The sequence below is a fragment of the Chroicocephalus ridibundus genome, chromosome 1 (assembly GCF_963924245.1).
Source record: "Chroicocephalus ridibundus chromosome 1, bChrRid1.1, whole genome shotgun sequence".
NCBI classification, from domain to species: Eukaryota; Metazoa; Chordata; class Aves; order Charadriiformes; family Laridae; genus Chroicocephalus; species Chroicocephalus ridibundus.
The window spans coordinates 95,193,412-95,212,618 of NC_086284.1; the positions used below are offsets into that span (position 1 = coordinate 95,193,412).

The window sequence follows — 19,207 nt, forward strand, 5'->3', positions numbered from 1 at the left end:
TATTACAAATCGCACCTTGGGAAGCAAAGGAAAATCTCCACATACTCCACCACCTTCCCTGCCCTGCTGAAGATGATCCTCAGGATCTGATAGCTGATGCACAACCCAGTCTTCAGACTGACAGCAGTGTAACCTATGAAAGTGAGATTACATTTTCTAACCAGATTTTTGTGGGTTTTTTTTCCTGCCAGACACAAAAATTTTGGAAACTGATATGCTTACAAATGCAGACTTTCCCAGCCATGCCTATTTTGAGGACACTGGGACAATGTACTGATGCACTTCATGGCAAGAGTTAAGCAACCTGTTTGCTTTATTTGTTGTTTATAGAGAAAAACCTTGTAGCGTTGTATTTAATGAAAAAACAAAACAAGGCAATACTCCAAGCTCATCCCACTTTCTGATTAAGCTGTTTATATCCTCTGGTAGGTTTATGGACAAGTGTCCTTGTGAACAGCTCATTTTATACTGCAAATGAGAAGCAGGATGCATTTGCTCATGTGTTTTGTATGCCTGCATTTGAGGTAGTCATGATGCATCCCCTTTACAGTCAGTGGAGAGAAATGGATGCTACTAGACAAGGATTCCTCTAACCTTTTAAAAATCTTCTCATGAAGTGAGTCATGCCCTAGAAATGCCTGTTTCTCTTCCTTGTAGAGTGGGGTTGGGATGACTAGGTCAGAATAAATAAGAGACATCATAGAATAGAATCATAGGATGGTTTGAGTTGGAAGGGACCTTTAAAGATCATCTAGTCCAACGTCCATATCCACCCTCCTAGCACTGGGCAGATGAATCTCCGGAAGATTTTTCACACCTGTCTAGACATAAGTCATATAATGCGTGATTATATAACTTTGGTGTGCATGAAAAAAAAATCTTATTTCTTTTCATTAAAACCTGAATCCAGTTGCTTTGCTAAATCAAATGGAAAGTTATTAATATACATAGTGGATAATGAGTGTTACTACACCATCCTGTTGTTGCAGAAGGGCAAATGAGCACTTAGCATCTAACAGGCTGAAATGATGGAGGACTGGATTTCTCACCTCCTACACACACATGCCACATGTACATTTTCTCATTCAAAGCACTCACACCAGCTCTGGGGTTCCCTTCTGCTCAAAGCCAGAGGGGGTTTCACTGGCTTGGTAGATACTTTTCCAAATGGCCCTTCTTCTAAATGCTGGTTCCTTCTTCTCTGACTCTGCTGCCTGTCTGCTGGTCCTGAGTAGTCTTCTTGCAGCCCTCTTGCAAAGCTCAGAGATAATTTAATTTTTCCTCCTTCATGAAGGAAGCAAAGTCAATGACGGAATTTTATTAAGTGGACTAAAACTCAGATTGATAGTCATGAGTTTTTCTGCAAAATTAAGTGATGAAGTCAGGGCACCTTCTTTCGACGAGACTCAGTTCAGAAAATTAGTGAAAACATTTGAACTTGAAGACTTATGAACAGGTTTCTATTGAAATTTTTGAAGAATCCTCATCCATTTCTGTGGATTTTGACGTGGGAAAAAGGTACCACAAATTTGGAAAGTAAACAGTTGAGAAATTTCCTTCAACTTATCTGTTAAATTTTATAACTGTGAGCCTTGGTTAAATTTGTCATTTATCCAGCTATCAAACAAAACTTATATAAGGTGCATATTAGAACTTGGTTTACAACTGTGTATAAATCTGTTCTATTCTAGGCCTCAGTTCACTTCTTTTCTTTCCGTTTTATCACAGAAAGTATAGAGACACAGGGAAGAACTTAAACGTATTAAGGTAAATTTCAGTGCTGAATGAATACTGCCTTCATACACACTGTGACTAAGCAATAAGTTGAGATGACTCAAGCCCTAAGTCATATTTTCATGGATGACTTAACATTGCACAGATGTTTTAGCTTAACAGTAGCAAAAATATTTTTCCTTCCTTCATTCCTTGGTTCAGATCTGTGCGTTTGTTTAATTTTGCTAGCTGATGCATTGAATTTTGTTTCCATTCTTACCCTGGGAGGTATCATCTTTTCTGGCTAAATGCTCAGCCAGGACAATGACCCATGTTTACTCAATGATGAGCGAAACAAAATAAAAAGGTTGCCACCCTCTTGTGTCATTCTTCCCATGCCTTGCCTCCTGCTTGTAAGTATATTAGCTAAAGCAGTGTAATATGGAGAAGATTATTAGATATTTGTTTATTCCAAGGCATCCTCTAAGGGGTTAAATTCTCTCATTTCAGTGTTTTGTAGGATCTCTGGGGAGCGTGGCCTTGTGTTCATAAGTGAATGCCGTCTGGTGTACTCTCTGCCTCTGGTCTGTTCTGCACTTGCTCCCCTGCCCGTGTACATGCTGCCTTTCTCCCGATGTAGCGCACTTGAAAAATAACACGGGGTGGTTGGGTGTACCCAGCCCAGTGGTGTACTCTACAGGGAGATTTCACTGGGCAGTGGTGTTCCCTGTTGCACGTGATATGCAACCTGACAGGCAGCTGTGTGAGCCTAAAATTCTACAGCAAGGAAACGGAAAACGTCTTTTTTTTTTTTTTTTTTAAATGCTTTTTCATGTTACTTGAAGTTTCTGATAAGGGCTGAAAAACAAGCAGAGGAAGACCTGTAGTAGGAGCATGGTTTAAAGAATGGTCAGACCGGCAGTGCTGAACTTACTCTTAGCTCTCTTATTTGTATAATCAGGCATGTTAATTTACTGCTTTCTTACACTGTAAGGCGGAATACTTTATAGACTTCATGAGCTTCAACATTATTGCTTAAGTCTTTAAACACTTATGATTTTGGTTTTGGAAATGTTATTACACTAGTGCTAGAAACTAGATATAGCTCGAAGGCATTAACTGTGGTTGGAGAGAGATCCGCAGTCCTGTAGGTATATGACAGCTTTGCCAAGACATTACCAGAACGCTGGAACTGTGCCTGACCTAAAAAATGAACTGCTGCTGAATCCATTCTTTTTGTTTGATTAATGAATCTGAGTTTTTCTGTTTACTATGAAGTCAAACACACTTATGCTACATGACTTAGAGAGGTAGACTTAAAGAATCAGAGTTTCAGCTTTTCTCTCAGCTTGTATTCATTCCAGTGCACTAATACAAATTTGCATGATAGTTTTCTGTGCTTTTAATGTCTCTTCAGACAATGTTGCTGCCTCTCATACGTGGCCCTTTCTTTAACGCAATATATGACTTGCCAATTCATAAATCTTCCAGCTCTTATATCTAAAGATCTTTGAAGTTCGTTCTTAGTCAAAAAATCTGCTTACTGTTTGCGTTGTAATACCAACTAGAGCTCTCACTTGGTCACTAATCCATATGCCGTTAACCGAGATCGCATTCAACGAATTTGGTTTGCTTTGCTTTTCTTGCCGCTTGACTTCTGTGTCTTGAGTTGCTCTTCCTTACCTCCCAAATTTATTGATTTTGTGCAACAAGCGCTTCCTGGTGCTTCATTGCCTGCTGGCACTTAGTTTGCTTACCTGGGCGTGTGCCCTCTGCAAACACGTCGCTGAGAAGTGAAGCTGGTTTTTCTTGCTCCTGTATATGGCAATTGTATATTCTGTAAGCGGTATGCTTAAGTTAAAACAGGAAGAGAGACAGGTTGGCCATTAGACTCTCAACATGGTAAGCTTTACATTTGCTAAAGGTTCTTAGTACAACAAGAACCTTTTAATGTCTTTCTGCCATTTTATTAGACTTAATGTTGGCAGTCCTTGCCTGCCTTCCTCCACCATAGGCTTGCCTACAACTGTGGGCCTAAGAAAAGAAAAAAGACAACGTGAAGCATGTCTCGGTGGCTACCTAGTGATGCCATCTTAGTTTTGAATTTTATTTCAGACCCCGACATGAGTGAACTCAGGACACATAGTACGGGTGTGCTTTGAGCATTGCATATATGAAGCGTGTTTCTCTTCATTCGAGTGTCAAAGCTGGGTGCATTGGATCCAGATTCAGCAGGCCGTGGTACGTAGTGCCAGCACTGAGCTGGAAAGTGGGAACTGAGGCCACCTGAAACCTATGTCAGAGGCAGCAGTGCCATCAGTCCTGCTCCTGCTGGGTTTCAGACATTGCCATTTGCCTCCTGCAGTTTTAGTTTGGCCAGGGGTTTGTGCCTGTTTGAGAGACAATGGATCTCAGTTTGTCATGTGGCAAAAGTCAATTACAGTCCACAATACCATGCTGAATTCGGCTACTGCTGGTAGGAATATCTTAACCGATATGGAAATACTGTTTGTGCCTGTCCCAGATACACCCATGCTAGTAAATATGTGTAGTGCAGACCATGTTTCTCTGCTGGCAAAGAATTTCCCACCAGCAGTAGTGGAAGGTTCTGTCACTCAAGCAAAGTGAGGTGGTTGATGCTGTGGTTCCTGTACCACTGCAGTCAGTGCACACGGAAAATTCTGCTTCCATTGCTGAGTCACTAAATTGTTCCACGTACTGGCTTCTGGCTAAGTAAACATAACGGCTTGGTGGTGGGAGTAATTTCTTGCATCAAGCAATTTGATAATAGCACCATTAAAGAAAAGAGGATAATTCCGCTCCGTTCATCTCGCTTCCTTTCAGCTCTACTTCTGTCTCTTGGGAACAGGATGCTTCTCCTCCTTCCTGAGAAGATGAGGGGAAAGCGTTTTGGAGTGCAGATGAAGCTGTTGATTTGCTTGAGGATACACGTGGCAGTGACAGTAGTGGTCACTGCAACTGTTGTATCTACAAGTGTAGCTGATTGTAGGGGATTCCGTATATCCTGTAGCTCTTAACTTAACATCCCACACAACGACTCAGTTTTGGGGGTCCTGTATTTCCAGTTGTCACAAGCAGCTATGCTAGCAGTTAGCAAAAAACATATATAAATAAACAAAGCGCAAGCATGTTCTTCCCCACTGTAATGCAGTTTTCTTTTTTTAAACAAGCCTTAAGTAATTCTTTTGCCCTGGGAGGGTGAGCAAATGCTCTCTGGATAGACATGGTACCTACGTACATTGGATGAAAGTATACTACAGGATAAACTGCACCTTTATTCCTCAGTTGTAATTTTGCAAGAGCTGCCATGTGCTACGAAGTCTCTTATTTCTAACGTGTCTTCCTCAACATTATCTTCAGTGAGGAAGTCTCCATTCTAGAAATCCCTTTCCACAGGGGTAAGAGAAGTGGGGAAACCATGCAGATAGTCCCCATGAGCAGTTCTTCTACTTCTTTTCATGAGGCAAGAAAAAAAAAATCACATACTCAAGAGGCTCACTTATATACTGTCTTGCCATTGTGTCGCTTCATTCCTTCTCCTTTACCAGTTCCTTTACAAGTCCAACGTTAGATTATTGCATTATTCTGACATAGGAATTTAATACTCTATCTACAAATTGAATGTAGGTTAGAACTAGCCCCATCCTATTAGGGGACTTTGTGTTTTTCCATGTGTCCTAATCTGCATTTTAGTGTTCCCCAAATGCTCTGTTGTGTGAAATCTTCACTCAGTTTAGGATGAAAACAACTACTTTTCCGTACCAGCCACAGGGCTGCTTAATAAAACATCAAAAGTCTGTTAAAAGAATCATCGTCGCTTTCTAAAAGCTGGCTGCCTTCTTTTGTTTTTAAACCCTAAATTGGTTCATAATTCAGCTTTTGTCAGCTGATTTATTCTGGACTGTTTTGAGAGAGAGCAAAAAGCAGTGCAGGAAAGTATGAATTTTCCTATTAAATCTGTGAAACAGATTGGGTCAGGCCTGAAACAGGCACGGTCTCTAATCATGTGTTGTCTAAAGCAGGGAAGTCTTAAGTGGTAGTTTGTTACAAACAGTGTCTCATTACTTACTAGTCTCCTTTTCCATGCTGCAAGTGTTCCTGCTGGTTTTGCTGTCCCCGTTCTTTTTGTTTAACAACTACGTGTGTAACAGAAATACCCACCACTTACCACAAAAGGTATAGGAGCTAAACCAGAAGGTCTCCTGCTGTGAGGTGGGTGATGTTTTGGTACCTCTTGTACCAGCACGTGTCAGTACGGAGGCAGTGTTATCAGAGTTTCAAAGCAGAATTTGCCTAATCAGGCAGGAATGAAGTAGGATGCAGGGACAAGGGATTTTTGGCTAGATCTGTTTCATGTAGGGTACAGATACCTGCGCTATTGTGCTATTTTCATTCCTAAAATACAACCTTGCAAGAGTAACCTTATCTAAGAATTGGGAAAACTTCGCTTATGCAAAGTTAACTGCTGCTAGTACTTCAGCTGGTTTGGGGTAGAGTGTATCACCTTGACAGATGTCATGAGTGTACTGTGTTTAGAAAGAATCTTGTCTGAACAAATACAAGCTTCTCTTGAGATGTGTTTTGAAGCTTCAGCAGCTAGGCAGTGTCTGGTTAGGATACGTCATATTTTTGAGTAGCAATTTCATAGTGCAGAAGAAAATCTGGAACGTGAGGTGGGTCCGAATCTTAATGTCAACTGGCTGGTTGGTGCACATGCGTTAGATAGCTGTCAGACAGAATTCTGGGTTATTTCAGCATCAGAGATATTACTGCAGCCCCGAACACAAAAGCTCAGTGTTGTGCTGGAGATGGTGTTCCCCCCCTGAAGTAATAAGGGAAACTTGAGGATGCTGGTTTTTAAAGACAGTCGTCGGTGGGTTTTATGTCTTCCTAATACTGAGTATGAGATCATTAAAGAGGCTGCCGTCCTGGCTCTTTAGGAGAATATTTTTGCTAATTCACAAGATATTTTAACCTACACAGAATTGGTTGAACACATAAGCAGGTAAAATTGTATTTCCCGACAGTTGCTAAATCCCACTGTTATGTGATAAAAACAGTTAAAACTCACAAGCTTTTTGTCATAAATGGGACTGAAGGATTTATTCCCAGGTATGTTTAGTAAAAAATAGAAAGAAAGGAACAAAACCCATCGTGAATAGACTAAAACTTCAGTTGATCATAGTCTTTCTATAAGAATAGTTTTTACTCCAAACACCTTTTTGTTAATGTGGGTAACATAAATGTAATTTGGGTCGATCTGTCTATTTGATAAACATTATAATGCTCAGCATTATTCTCTATATTGCAAACTCTAACATAGTTTCTGTTGTCTTTACGAACAAGACTGTAATAATTTCTATTCGAGATTCACATAGTTCCCCTGAAAGGCCAGCTGTCACCATGAGATACCAGAATTCCGCTGACTAGCCCACCGTCCAGTGGGTCTGCTCCAGTCTCTCTAAGCCAGTCTCATCTGGCACAGAAGGCAGTGGTAACTTGGAGACCAGTTGCAGTGCCAGGTTGTGCCTGTGGGCAGGAAGAATAATTCTTCCGTTCTCTCCTTTGTTAACACCTTCTTGTGTGCTTCCACTCTCCAGGCCTTCAAACCTCTTACCACCACCTCTGGTGCTGGCCCATAAATCCAACCTCTTCCCCACCTATTCCTGAGAGTAGCCAGGCGTTGCTGTGACTGCCTGTTGATCTGTGGCTCGGAAGGATCTCCGTTCACGTGGCATTTAGGTCCTACCTTCCTTCTACCTGCACGAGTTGCCTCTGCTCCCAATGGTGCATGTTCTGTGGTTTAGGATTTCCTCACCGGCGAAAGCTATAAAAAGCTAAAAGGAATGATCTTTCAGCTGATTTACATCTGTCACAGGAGAGCATAGCACTCCTTTAAATTTTAAGTCCATCTAATCTGACAGTTTGTGACCTCATCAGCCTTGTCAGTGTTTAGTTCTGCCCTGGAGTCTACATATTGGACCCTATGATCCAGGTAGCAACTTAAATAACTGGATTCCCAATTATGGCATGTCAGCCTTAGTAATTTTGGTTTTCGTATGTGCCTCCCTGTATTTGAGAGAAAAATCTTCCAGGACATTCAAGGCAACAGATATACTTAGCCAAAGGGTATTTTTGTGGCTTTTGAATATTCTGGTAGGAGTACTAACCTCTTTAGAGTTAAAAGAAAAAAGCTCAGAAAATATGGCCAGATGTCAAGTTAATCTTTTGAAGTGTTTTTTCTTTTCCCCGAATTCCCAATACCAGAATACATCTTAAAAGGTAAAGTGTTCTTGTCAGCCTGCTTGTTGTACCACTGTGCTGTTCTGCAAAAACCCTAGTTACCCATAGGGCATCGTCAAGACAATAATGGTGCTGTCAGAGACCATTTTTAACACTTTTATTGTCCTAGATTTCTAGTTGTATTGCTCATTTTTAACCCTTAACCTCTTGGTTTTCCATTTTTCAATAAAACTTGGAGGGTTTTTTCTTCATTTAAAAAAAGGAAAAAAAGAAAAGCCTGTCAGAATAATGCTATGTGTGACCTACGCTACCCCGCAAGGCAGACTTGTGAACAAAAATTCAGAGCGCCTTGATCAGCCAAGCAACTTGGCTTATTCTCTGACTGCTGAACTTGGCTCTCTGAGTTTTGTGCCTGTGGCCCATGCTCCCTGCCCCACTGATGTTAGGATCCGGTTGGGATGAAAGGACCGTTTTCACCAGGCATTTTGCTTCAAGAAAGAAGCTAGCCTTCTTGATAGTAACAAAGTATAATTCACATGTTGAGTTTCTTCCTTTTGCTTACAAGTAACTTGGCCTTATGGTATTAATAGAAACACCATTTTCAAGAATTTAAGAATAAACGTATCAATCCAGTGTTTTTTTCTATCAAAATAAATGCAGAGAATCTTTTTTTTTTTTTTTGTCCTGGTTTGAGGTAAAACTGAACCAATTTTCTTTCCAGTAATTTTGCTTTTCAGTTAAGCCTCTTCTAACTCTCGTGGCTTTTTATAATATAGCAACCTAGCCAGAAGTAGTAGTCTGTGGTTTGTTTGTTTCCCGATTTTCAGTAATAGTAAGCTCATAATTGGCAATCCTGACTTGTATTTCTGCCTTGCATTGACTTTTTGTGTGCTTTCAGTTTGTGTATGACCTTTCTGTCCCATTGTCCTACCTGATGAAAGTGACACTGGTAGTTGGATACAGATTGCAGAAGCAGCGAGATTTATATTACTGTTTTCTTAGGTGAAAAAAAGGCGGGGGGGAAGGTGAAAATGTGGCGGTTGTGTATACTTAATGATATTTTCATTAATTTGAACATTTTCAAGATTAATTGAAACAGGTTACAAAATATCAGAAGAAATTCCCATGGTCATGTAACGCTAATAAGAGGGAAAATCTCCTTTGAATTTAAATTGTGACATTTGTATCCTTTATTATTTAAATAGTCAGATAACTGGGGGAATGGGGTATTTCAAAACTCATATTCTGAAGGAGTTGGTGAACAGCAACACAAGACTTTAATTTGATGCTATTGGCAACAGTATTTGGTTCTTCAGTGGTTATTAGGAAGGGAAACAGAAAGGGTATCTTGTCTTATAACCACAGTTGTCTTAGACCGTGAACACTACTCCTTCAATTCTCTGTGCTACTTATCTTTGTTAAAATCATTCCAAACTGTTGAAAGCTAGGGAAGCAGAAGCCGCTTAAAAAAAAAAAATTAAATTTCTTAAAAGCTGTTTTAGTTCTTCCAGCATGCGTAATATAAAATAAATCTGCATTATCTTATAGCATATGTGCTTCTATATACGCACACATATGTATTTGCACTTATGTATGATGATGTGGTTGCATTTTTCGTGTATAAATGGGCTTATGTTTGTATACTGTCTATAATGTGTGGTATGCTTCAAAGTACAATGTGCATCTGTTCACATAGCTTAATTTTTTTAAGGAAAAGTGTCTTGGAGGTCATGCCTTGTTTCGATGTGAAACTCTGTGTTTACTTATGAGACTGTGAGGGCTGGATTTTCCAACCAGTTAACTGGTCAAGTTCAGAGCTCCAGTATGGACTAGGGTGTCTCTTCTGGTTTTGTTTGGAAGTTGTTTTCTGTTTAGAAATGACAAAGAAACAAAAACAAAACAAAAATGAAATTTGTCTTACTTCTGGGTGGCGACATGTTAATGAGTCACTCTAAGTTCTTGCTGTATTTACTGTAAGGGAATGGGCATTTCTAGAACATGTCATCCTAAATTAAATGCCTGCAATGGGTGGATAAATCACTCCTTGAAAGTTCCTATTTCTCCAAATTGACTGTGAAGCGAGCATAATGGATGACTTGCCAAGATGCAGGCGTATACTTGTTTTGAGCGAGTCTTACCTTTAGTGCTGTCCTCTGAAACCCTTCCACTTGTTAATTTTTACTTTTCCCTTAATCTCAGGGAAATTAGTAGAATCATTCCTCCTCCCTGCCCCCATGCTTATTACTGTTAGGATGGAAGTATTACAAGGTGAATATAGTCATTTAAACGTGTTGCAGTAGGAGGATAATTGCGGAGCCCTTGTGGGAGCATAATAATCAAACATTAGTGAGGAAATAAACAACAACATAGGAAACATGACGCCTAAGTAGCTCCTGAGATAACCTGATAGTCTGCGAGCCATACTGTGGTGGCTTTCAAACCATTACTAGATTAAGCCTTTCTCAAATCAGACCATGATGGTAATGTCAAAATCACCTACGCTTGTTTGTTTTGACTTCCAGGTAGTTTGAAATAAATATACCCAGCTATTTTGTGGCTGCAAGCTACAATTATGCCAGGAAGCTGATTCTGCAGCTGCTTGTGAATGCAGTCTGAAGGCCTGCAGTGTGCCAGCGAGCATCAGCCAGGACACAGGGGCATTCAGGAACCAGGAAAATTACTGGCTTTCTTGAGGAAGAAACAAAGAAGAAACCTTTATTTCTTGCCTAGTTGGAAAGCAAAGCAATGCAATCTTGACACCTGGTTAACTTAAAGAAGCATTTTTTTAAAAATACCTCTTGACTGTGTGGATCTTGTAACTCTTGATACAAACTTGCCTTTGGACTTGTGCAAATAAATCATTGGAAGAATTGATTGGAGAAAGCAGTCACTGAAAGAGTGGCTGTTGAAGAATCATGACGAAGCACTTGGAGATCATCAATTTGTCATTCTTGTTGGAGCATGAAAGGGAAACAATATTGGGAGTACTGAAGAGAGATGAATATCTGAAAAAAGTTGAAGATAAAAGGATAAGGTAACCCTTTTTATTATTGTTAAAAAATATATTCTGTGATATAGGTATTTTTATGACACCCAGTGAAGATTTTCGAGATGTACCGGGGAAAGGATGAGTGCTGGGAAGTGTCACAGTTAACGTGTATTAGAAAGAAAGAAAATTGCTTGGTATGTGGCAAACAAAAGATTTTTTTTTTTTTCCATTGCTTCAAGGAAAAAAAGTAAAAGTGCAAAAACATATGGCAAAGTTTTTTAAATTTCAGGTTCGGTAGATTTTGCCCAGTTTGTCGGAATTTCCCCCTGTGAATGGAAGGCTTTCGTGTGGCTCCTGAACCTTCTTCCTCTGAGAGGAGCTGTATGCTCTGTGCCTTCATAGCTGACTGTGGGAGGGGAAGTTCGGAAGGTGTCGCAAGGAGAGAAAGTAGGTGTCTGCCGCTGGACAGGAGCCCATGCATCATGGGGCAACTGCGAGATAGTGACCTTTATCTTTCTGTTGTAGTACTTACAGAATAGGGACAGGAAGGAACACTTAATTTTTCAAATGACTTGGGTTTACAAATAAATAAATAAATAAAATTGAAGTTCTCAGGCATGGATCTCAAAAGTCGCTGATAGGAGAAGTAGAGACTTCAGGGTATTATGAGAGTCCATGTGCTCTTTTCTGAGGAAAAAAGGTAAAAATCAAAGTTTAGGGAACAATGTGTGGAGGCAGGCTGAGAGTCAGCTCTTTTAGGTAACTGAAATGCAGTTAGTTCAGCTAAGTATCGGTTCTGCAAAGGTTTGTATGCTTTCCCAGTGTGTTGTTGCTGCTTCCTCTCGCTTCTCCTCGCTGCCCTTTTAAACTTTTATACAGTGCTGGTTCTGAGAAACAAGCTTAGCGGGGATGTGTGCAGCACTTGCTGTTGGTGAGGCTGCTGAGTGTAATGGAATACAAAGGGAAGATTTCCAGCCTTTGCTGGTTTCCGTCCACGTATTCCAAGGCCAGGCTGCATTGTTCTTCCCTTTGATTTGCTAAAAAGCATTTTAGACATTGTGCATTGCAGAGATGGACGTTCAGCACCTGCTAAGGCTTCATTTGTGTAAAACTATTTGAAAATCCATGCATAGCTAAATGCCAGTTTTGGAAGTACCTCTACCTTGAGAGAACCAAGTCCAAGTGCAGTGCCCCTGTTGGTGTGCAGCCCATTTAACTGGAGAAACGTAGTGGCCCATCTAAATGGAGAGGGCTAAAACTGGTTGCTGCTTCTGCTGCAAGACTGGAAGGAAAGGTGTTTCTTTATGGCAGCGTGGGCAAATTAATCATTTCATCGCCTTCGTGATTTGTCAGATGAAGAAGAAAACAGAATACAAGAAAACAGATGGAGCACTGTTTGTTCCAGGCATTGTGCTCTGTTTTGTAATAGGATGAGCATTTCAAAGTCAGTATTTCAGTTTTCTAAGGTGGTGGCCTTGGAAATGTGTGTTGTGCCAGTAGTCGTCAATTAAAGGCGTCGGTATGAAGTGCAGATCACTAGCTTCTCAAACTCCCAGAAAGCTTTATTTTCTACTACTGTTGTTTCCCAATCTGAAGCGGAAAGTTGAAACTCCTGAGGTTTTGTTCGTCTGGGTTTTTTTGTTTGATTGGTTTGGGGTGGGGTTTTTTTGTTTGTTTGGTTCTTTTTAATATGATCTCTTAAACCCCCTAATTCCCTGCTTTTTTTGGCACTACTGGAAGTCACTCTGCCAAAACTACTGCATTTGAGAACCCAGGGCACCTCTGGAGGATGCAGTTCAGTAAAGCAACAGGTGTTATTGGCTTATCTCTGTGTTGGTACAAATGGAAAGAGCACCCTAAGAAAAGGCTAAAAATTAAGTTTATATGAAATATAATGCTAATTAGGATAACTAACGAGGCAATGTGAGGCTTATGCATACTTCTAGCACCTGTATATGAACCAATTGGTTTCAGGTGCAGAGTATATTTGGAGAACTATCGCTAGACCATATTGTGCCTGATAATGGTGGAATGTAGTCTATAAAAGGCATCCAAGGTATACAAACTGTAAAGAATTAGGTGGGTAACTGCTTCCTAGGAGACTTCATAATTTTTCTTGCTGAATGGCTTGGCAAGGATATCTTTAATTATGGCTTATAAGTATACTTCAGAGGAACATTTGTTGTCTTAGGAATTCCGTTTGGTGCAATCTGTTCTATATTTTATTGAAGTACTTTGCAGAAGAACAGGTCCCTTTGTATTTATTTTCAAGGCATTTTTCATTCTGGCAAGATGCTTACTTGTACATTGTACTAAAGAATTTTTACTAGTGTGTTAGTAGTTGATAATTGTTTTTTCTGTTCCTATTAGTCTTCAAAAGCCATCATAACTTGAAGGTGTCTTTCTATTCAACATGAAAGCAATAGTAAGTGCAGGAGGATGTCCTAGTAATGAAGTTGTTAAGAGTTATTTTCACTGTCACTGCTCATACTCGAGTTCTGGAGTGCAGGTGACTGTTCTTGTATTTTTATTTGATGTACAAATATTTCACCTACGTGAGAGAGAAACACAGAAGGCAGCAAGTAGTCTTTCTGTGGTCTAGTTTTGATAATACAAATAAGCAACCTGCTTAATAAATGTTAGGGTTTATGTCTTAAATTTAAGCATGCATCTTGTGTGACTGGAAATTTCCTTTGAATATTTATTGATTTACTTGTGCAAATAACTTACAGTCTTCTAAACGTTGATTCGTAGTACTTTTGACATCAGTTGAGTGACCATCATGATTGTTTTCAAATGCTAAGATTATTTGGGTGAAACCATTAAATTACATAGGGCTAAAATAGCTAAGAATAGTGAACTTGACCATTTCACTTGACCAAGAGTGAAAATTAGGGTGTGTTTTTTAACATGTGAGTTGCTGGGAGAAACTTGCATCCAGATAATGTCAGTCAGGACATTCTGAACTGAACGTTTTGGTCTGAAACATGTATCTTTTTCCTTATTTCCCCATCCTTTTACTATTTTTAAATAGTTTTGTTCTTTTAAGACCCTTTTTATGAAAACCCATGTCACATTTAATGTGTAGTGTCACAAGTCATGAAATCACTACTAAATGGAAAGAATGTATTTGCTGAAAGCGGGGTGTACCATGTACTAGGTGTGTTTCATCTAACTGTTGTTGGTTTGTTTCTGTTCCAACAGCAGCCCCACTTGCATCCTCCCCAGCCATGGTGCCACACAGGGACCTGGGCCTGGTGGTCATAGCATTTTGCATTTGGATCTAGCTCTTCATCTCTGCTGCCACAGAGCAAACACTCATGACACACTTAATGCTAACGTATGTTGCTTTCTTACCTTGACTATTTTCCCAGACAGCGTTTAAAATACAAAGGTTCTTTACATTCTTTATGAAGCACAGCTGTAAACACCGTGTTTTTAGAAGAGGAGACACCAGAGTCATAATTGCTGAACTGAGAAAACAAAGGAGGACCATACCAATTTATTCCAAGGACAAGGCTTTATTGGGTTCTTACTTGAATCATTCCCTCAGCATTTAGGTTGCCACAGCTAGTACAAGAATTGCACCAACTCCGGTTCTGTATTGAAAAGGAAAGTTGGCATTCCTGTCTTTTCAACTAATTAAAATGGCATCTCCTTACCTGTACGAAGAGATCCACAGAATCAATTTAGGGTATTAACTTCATTACAATATAGGAGAAACTGTTAGCATGGGTACCACCGTGTGGTAACTACAGGCAAGTACTTTAGGAAAAAGAAAAAAAAAGTTTGAGTAATGGGAATGAGAATTGACTTATCTGATGATCATACATTTGGACTTGTTTATAAGCACAAAGTGATTGCAAGGTAGTATATAGTATCGTATACGGTCCTGATTTTGCAAAACGGCCAATAAATATTTGAAGGAAAGGGTCCTTATGTTAAAGCATATTGCTCATCCGTACGTGTACAGGAAGTTAGGAGTTGCTTGTCTGGCAGCTATCTCATTTGTCAAGTGAATTTAACACATTGCTATTCTTTGAACCAGAGACTTTTCGATCAAAAGTAGTTACTATTGTCAGTACTCCAAACGTAGAGATGCCTGATTTGCTCTCCAGTGTTCTTTGAGTATGAAGATACTCCATTGGTGAAAGAATTTCTGATGGTGATTAATTCTGATGCTTTGGATACAATTTATTTTATCAAAGACTAGTAAGAAACCAACAAGCAATTTGCATTTTATTTTTTTTAAATCTTAGTTTGTAGTTGAGACGATGAGGGATTTACTCAGAAAAAAAGGTTCATCCGTGGAAGTTTGTCTTCATTATAGTGTCCAGTATCATTTCAGTTCCCGTGCCTCCTTTCCGTGTGTTCACTGGGCTCCGTTCTGCCATTCATTACGCTGGTTCTCTTTTCCTTTGTAAATTCATTCTTTGCTTTTTCCTGTTTCCTTTTGTTGTCACCAATATACCTCTGTACTAAGGCATTCTTAAGACAGCGTTTATTGTACAGATCTGTTACATAAGCAAAATGTGAAAATCTGTGCTTATAAAATAAGAACCTAAAAAATATTTCAGGTACTCGCATGGCTAGATTTTACAGTGCAAGGAGATCTCAATGGATATTGGTAATACCCCATCCATTTGTGAACTGGCAATAATATTTACTCTTACTTTCCACATGTTGTGTCGGGCAGTGAAGGGAATCTGCCTGGATTTGGAGGAGGTACTGGTAACCAGTCTGGGAAGGAAATTTCCTTTCTCCCTCAGCCTCCAGCAGTGTGTTGATACCAGTTCCTGCATAGAAAAATTCTCTAGTATCTAAGTTACCAGCTGCACAGCTTCAGAAGGGGGATGTGTCAGCTCAGCTGTACAGGAAAAAGAACTTTCTTAAGAACAGGTGCAAGACTGGAGCAATTTCGTATATTTAAACTTTTTTCCTGCTGAAGTATTTAATTATAGTTGGTTGAGGACAGGTTTGTGAGGTTTTTTTAAATTGTAATTTTTTATGACTCTTTGAACTCTGGAAATTTAGAATGGCAAAATAATATTAGGAATACTTGGATTTTTCTATTCTACAACTTAAGATGAAAAAGGTTTTTGAAATGGGGAGAAGGAAGATGCAGGAGAAACTTGAATTCTAAAATTACTAAAATGAAAAAATGGAAAAAAAACCTAAAATAAAAAAAAACCTGCAAAACCAAAAAACAATCAACAAACAGTTTGGCATTTAAAAAAAAAAAAGTTACCTAACTCAGAGCAAGGGGATCATGCTTACAGAGGTAAAGCTATGATGGCATTCATTTAAGTGAATGGCTTGAGCAGCAAGTGTCGTGCCTCTTGCAGCAGTATAGCTGTTCTGCTTTTCAATATTTGGGGAATAAATGTTCTCTAGAGTAAAGCATATCAATAAAAAAAAGTGGATCTATTAAGGCTTCTCGTTGCTTCTTCCTCTTTGCAGCATTAGGAGGATTTGGGAATATTCCATCTCTGGAGGCTGCATTTGTAAGGGAATGAGTGCCTTTGACTGCCTCATGACTTTTAGTGTCAGTAGGGAAGAGTTAGACTCTTTTAGGGTCTCTTTTGTGCCTCTTGCAGGTGGTGGGCAACTGTCCCAAGAGCTATGACTTCTTGCTGCCCCTTGGTTTGGGTTTTGTAGAATTGTGGTCCTTGGTGCCCGCACTTTTTTCCTCATCTTTTCAAGGCATCACATTTTCATATTTACTTGTTAGATGGACTTAATCTAGGATCTGAGTTATTTCTCAAATCCAGTGTTGTTTAAGTCTTTTGTTTGTTTTGTTTCCTGCTTTGATATTTTATATGGGCGTTTTAGGCCCTGTTTGGAAAGGCTTAGATCAAGTCATTCAGTGTTACCTGGAATACTAATTATGACAGAACTCTTCTCCAATGCACTTAACGTATTTTCTCAGCCAGTAAAGAGATCTTAGTATAAAATCAGTTAGAGGAATGGTTAAGTATTCTGCTATCCTTGGCAGTAACAAATTTGCTTTTAATAGCTATCTGCTATCAAACAGCTCTTGTAATAGATGGTTTAGAAACTTCAGTGTATGATAGGATTCTTTTTCTCCAGCAGCTTATTAAATTGACTTCTGCTGAGTTTATTTTCTCTTTTGTATTACTAGAAGAGGATTGATTAAGAGTAATTCTTGTTTAATATTTGAGATTAGAAATACCAAACTGTATGCTTAATTAGATTCCTTTAAAATTGAGGAGAGGTCAAATATTAGAATGGCAGAAGGCAACTGGCTGTTTGTAATACAGCTGGTTCCTGTCTTGGGGGCTAAAGGGTAGCTGTAAGTCGGTCCAGCTACATGCTGCACTTGTTATGCCTTTTCAGTATTGCGTACCTAGTGCAGGTAGGCAGTGGCTGTTTATAGGGTTTTTTTCAGATGACTCACACACTTCCTCCTACTCTTCCTGGCCCTTGAGACGTTTCATTCTTTAATTTCTTAAGATCTGAGCATATTTGTTACAGTCAATCAGTAGTTCAATTCAACAAATAGTATAGGGAATCCCAAAAGAAGGTTCATATCCAGTGTATCTGTCCATATGTTGTTTGCTCGCTTTTTAAATTTTTCTCTTTTCTTTGTTTGATTAAGTAGTGGGAGAAGCTGTGGGTTGATTTATTTTATCTCAGTCATGAAAGGCAGCTCTGTATTAAAAAACCAAGAAAACAAACACTTTTCATAATTTATGCTGTTGGCAGATCAACCATCATCTCATAAGAATTCAAGATTTTGTATCACATAAGCAGTGGAAAATACTGTATCAGCCACCACTACTGGATAGTAAGAATAATGCCTTTTTAATGTCAAAAGAATATTGATAAATCTTTCAATATGTTAATCTCTAACCAAGCCTTTGTTTAAAAATGCACTGTTTATTGGTTTGGGCTGGTACAGATTTCCTTATTTTAAATTGGAGCTCTTTAAAACACAGGCTTTGTGTCCAATGATGCTTCAAATTAAGTAGAAAAGGGCCTGAAAGTTGCAGGGGAAAGGGAGAAAGCTGGAACGGAAGGAGTTCAGTGAAGGTTTTGTTTCAACATTGGACACCTGGATGCAATTTATAGGACACACTAATAATTACCAAAACGATGGCATCGCACTGCCTGTGGAGTTCCTGAAATGCAGGGGGTCACTGTTGATTTTATGTAATTAAGTAAAAATGAGCCACTGGAAATAAGTCTGGTAGGAAAAACGAGCCTTTGTTAGTGCTTAGTGTTTTAACCCTTTTGAGATGTGAGGATTAACAATATTCATCTTCTGGATCATCCTGACACTTGGGCAAGACTCAGGTGGTTGTTTTGCATGCAGACGTTCAAGTTCTAAAAGAAATCAAAACTGAATTGCACGAGCCCCTTTAGTTCTATGGTCTGTGATTAAACAAATCTTTGCAAAACTGAGTAAAAAGTGAAAACACAATTGTGTCTCAAAGACTGCCTCTATTGAACATTGACTGGCAGTTTTACTCACAGTTTCGACAGGAGACCATGAAAAAGATGAGGTAGGGAGAGAATGGCCATTGATCAAGTAAAGCAGCAGTGGTCCAGGCTGACAAGCTCATTAGGTGGGATGAGGTGAACAGGAGAAACATTGTAATCAAGAGAATAGGGTAGAAGGGGGAGTGTACCAAGCATATCCACATACATCTGCCGACAAGGAAGAACAGGTCAGAGATGGGAAAGTTGGGACAGCCTTGCTGCAGTCACCATAAGTGGCGTTTAAGATTCTGAGTGGAGGGAAGAAAGCAAAAAGGATCACAACTCTGGACTTCAAGAGAGAAGATTTTGGATTGTTCAGGGACTTGCTTGAAAGAGTCTCATGGGAAACTGTACTGAGGAGAAAAGAGGTCCAAGAGAGATTCAGTGGTGCCCAGTGACAGGACCAGAGACACACAGCTCACAGAAGCCACCCCTGAAGCCCCTCCATTGCCAAAACCTTGCCATGTAAACCCAGTACAGATATGTGGGGAAGCTGAGCAAAGCTGAATCTGTGTTTATTGTTGTACTTGGAAGTAAACCATAGCTGTCACCTCTGTACCAGTAAGTTTGACTGACTTTTTGAGATGACCTATGAGAAATGAGTAGGAAGAGTGGAGTGGCTGAGATGCGGAAGAGGCCACATGGAAGCAAGGAGCAGTTCCAGGGCTCTGGTTGAACAGTGCGTCCTTGTCTGCTGTCAGCTCACAGGGGGACGGTAGAACAGAAATTTGTGGGTGC

General features: G+C 39.6%; 1 protein-coding gene across 5 annotated transcripts in view; it reads left to right on the forward strand.

The window, feature by feature from the left end:
- The window catches only part of SYTL5 (synaptotagmin like 5), a 94,236-nt gene that overhangs the window by 19,451 nt on the left and 55,578 nt on the right, over window positions 1-19,207 (forward strand). For all 5 annotated transcript variants that reach the window (XM_063343755.1, XM_063343774.1, XM_063343782.1 and 2 more), the window contains one exon: window positions 10,500-11,011. In XM_063343755.1, coding sequence (XP_063199825.1) covers window positions 10,893-11,011 — 119 coding nt within the window. In that variant the 5' untranslated portion in view covers window positions 10,500-10,892. The remainder of the gene's footprint in view (window positions 1-10,499; window positions 11,012-19,207) is intronic.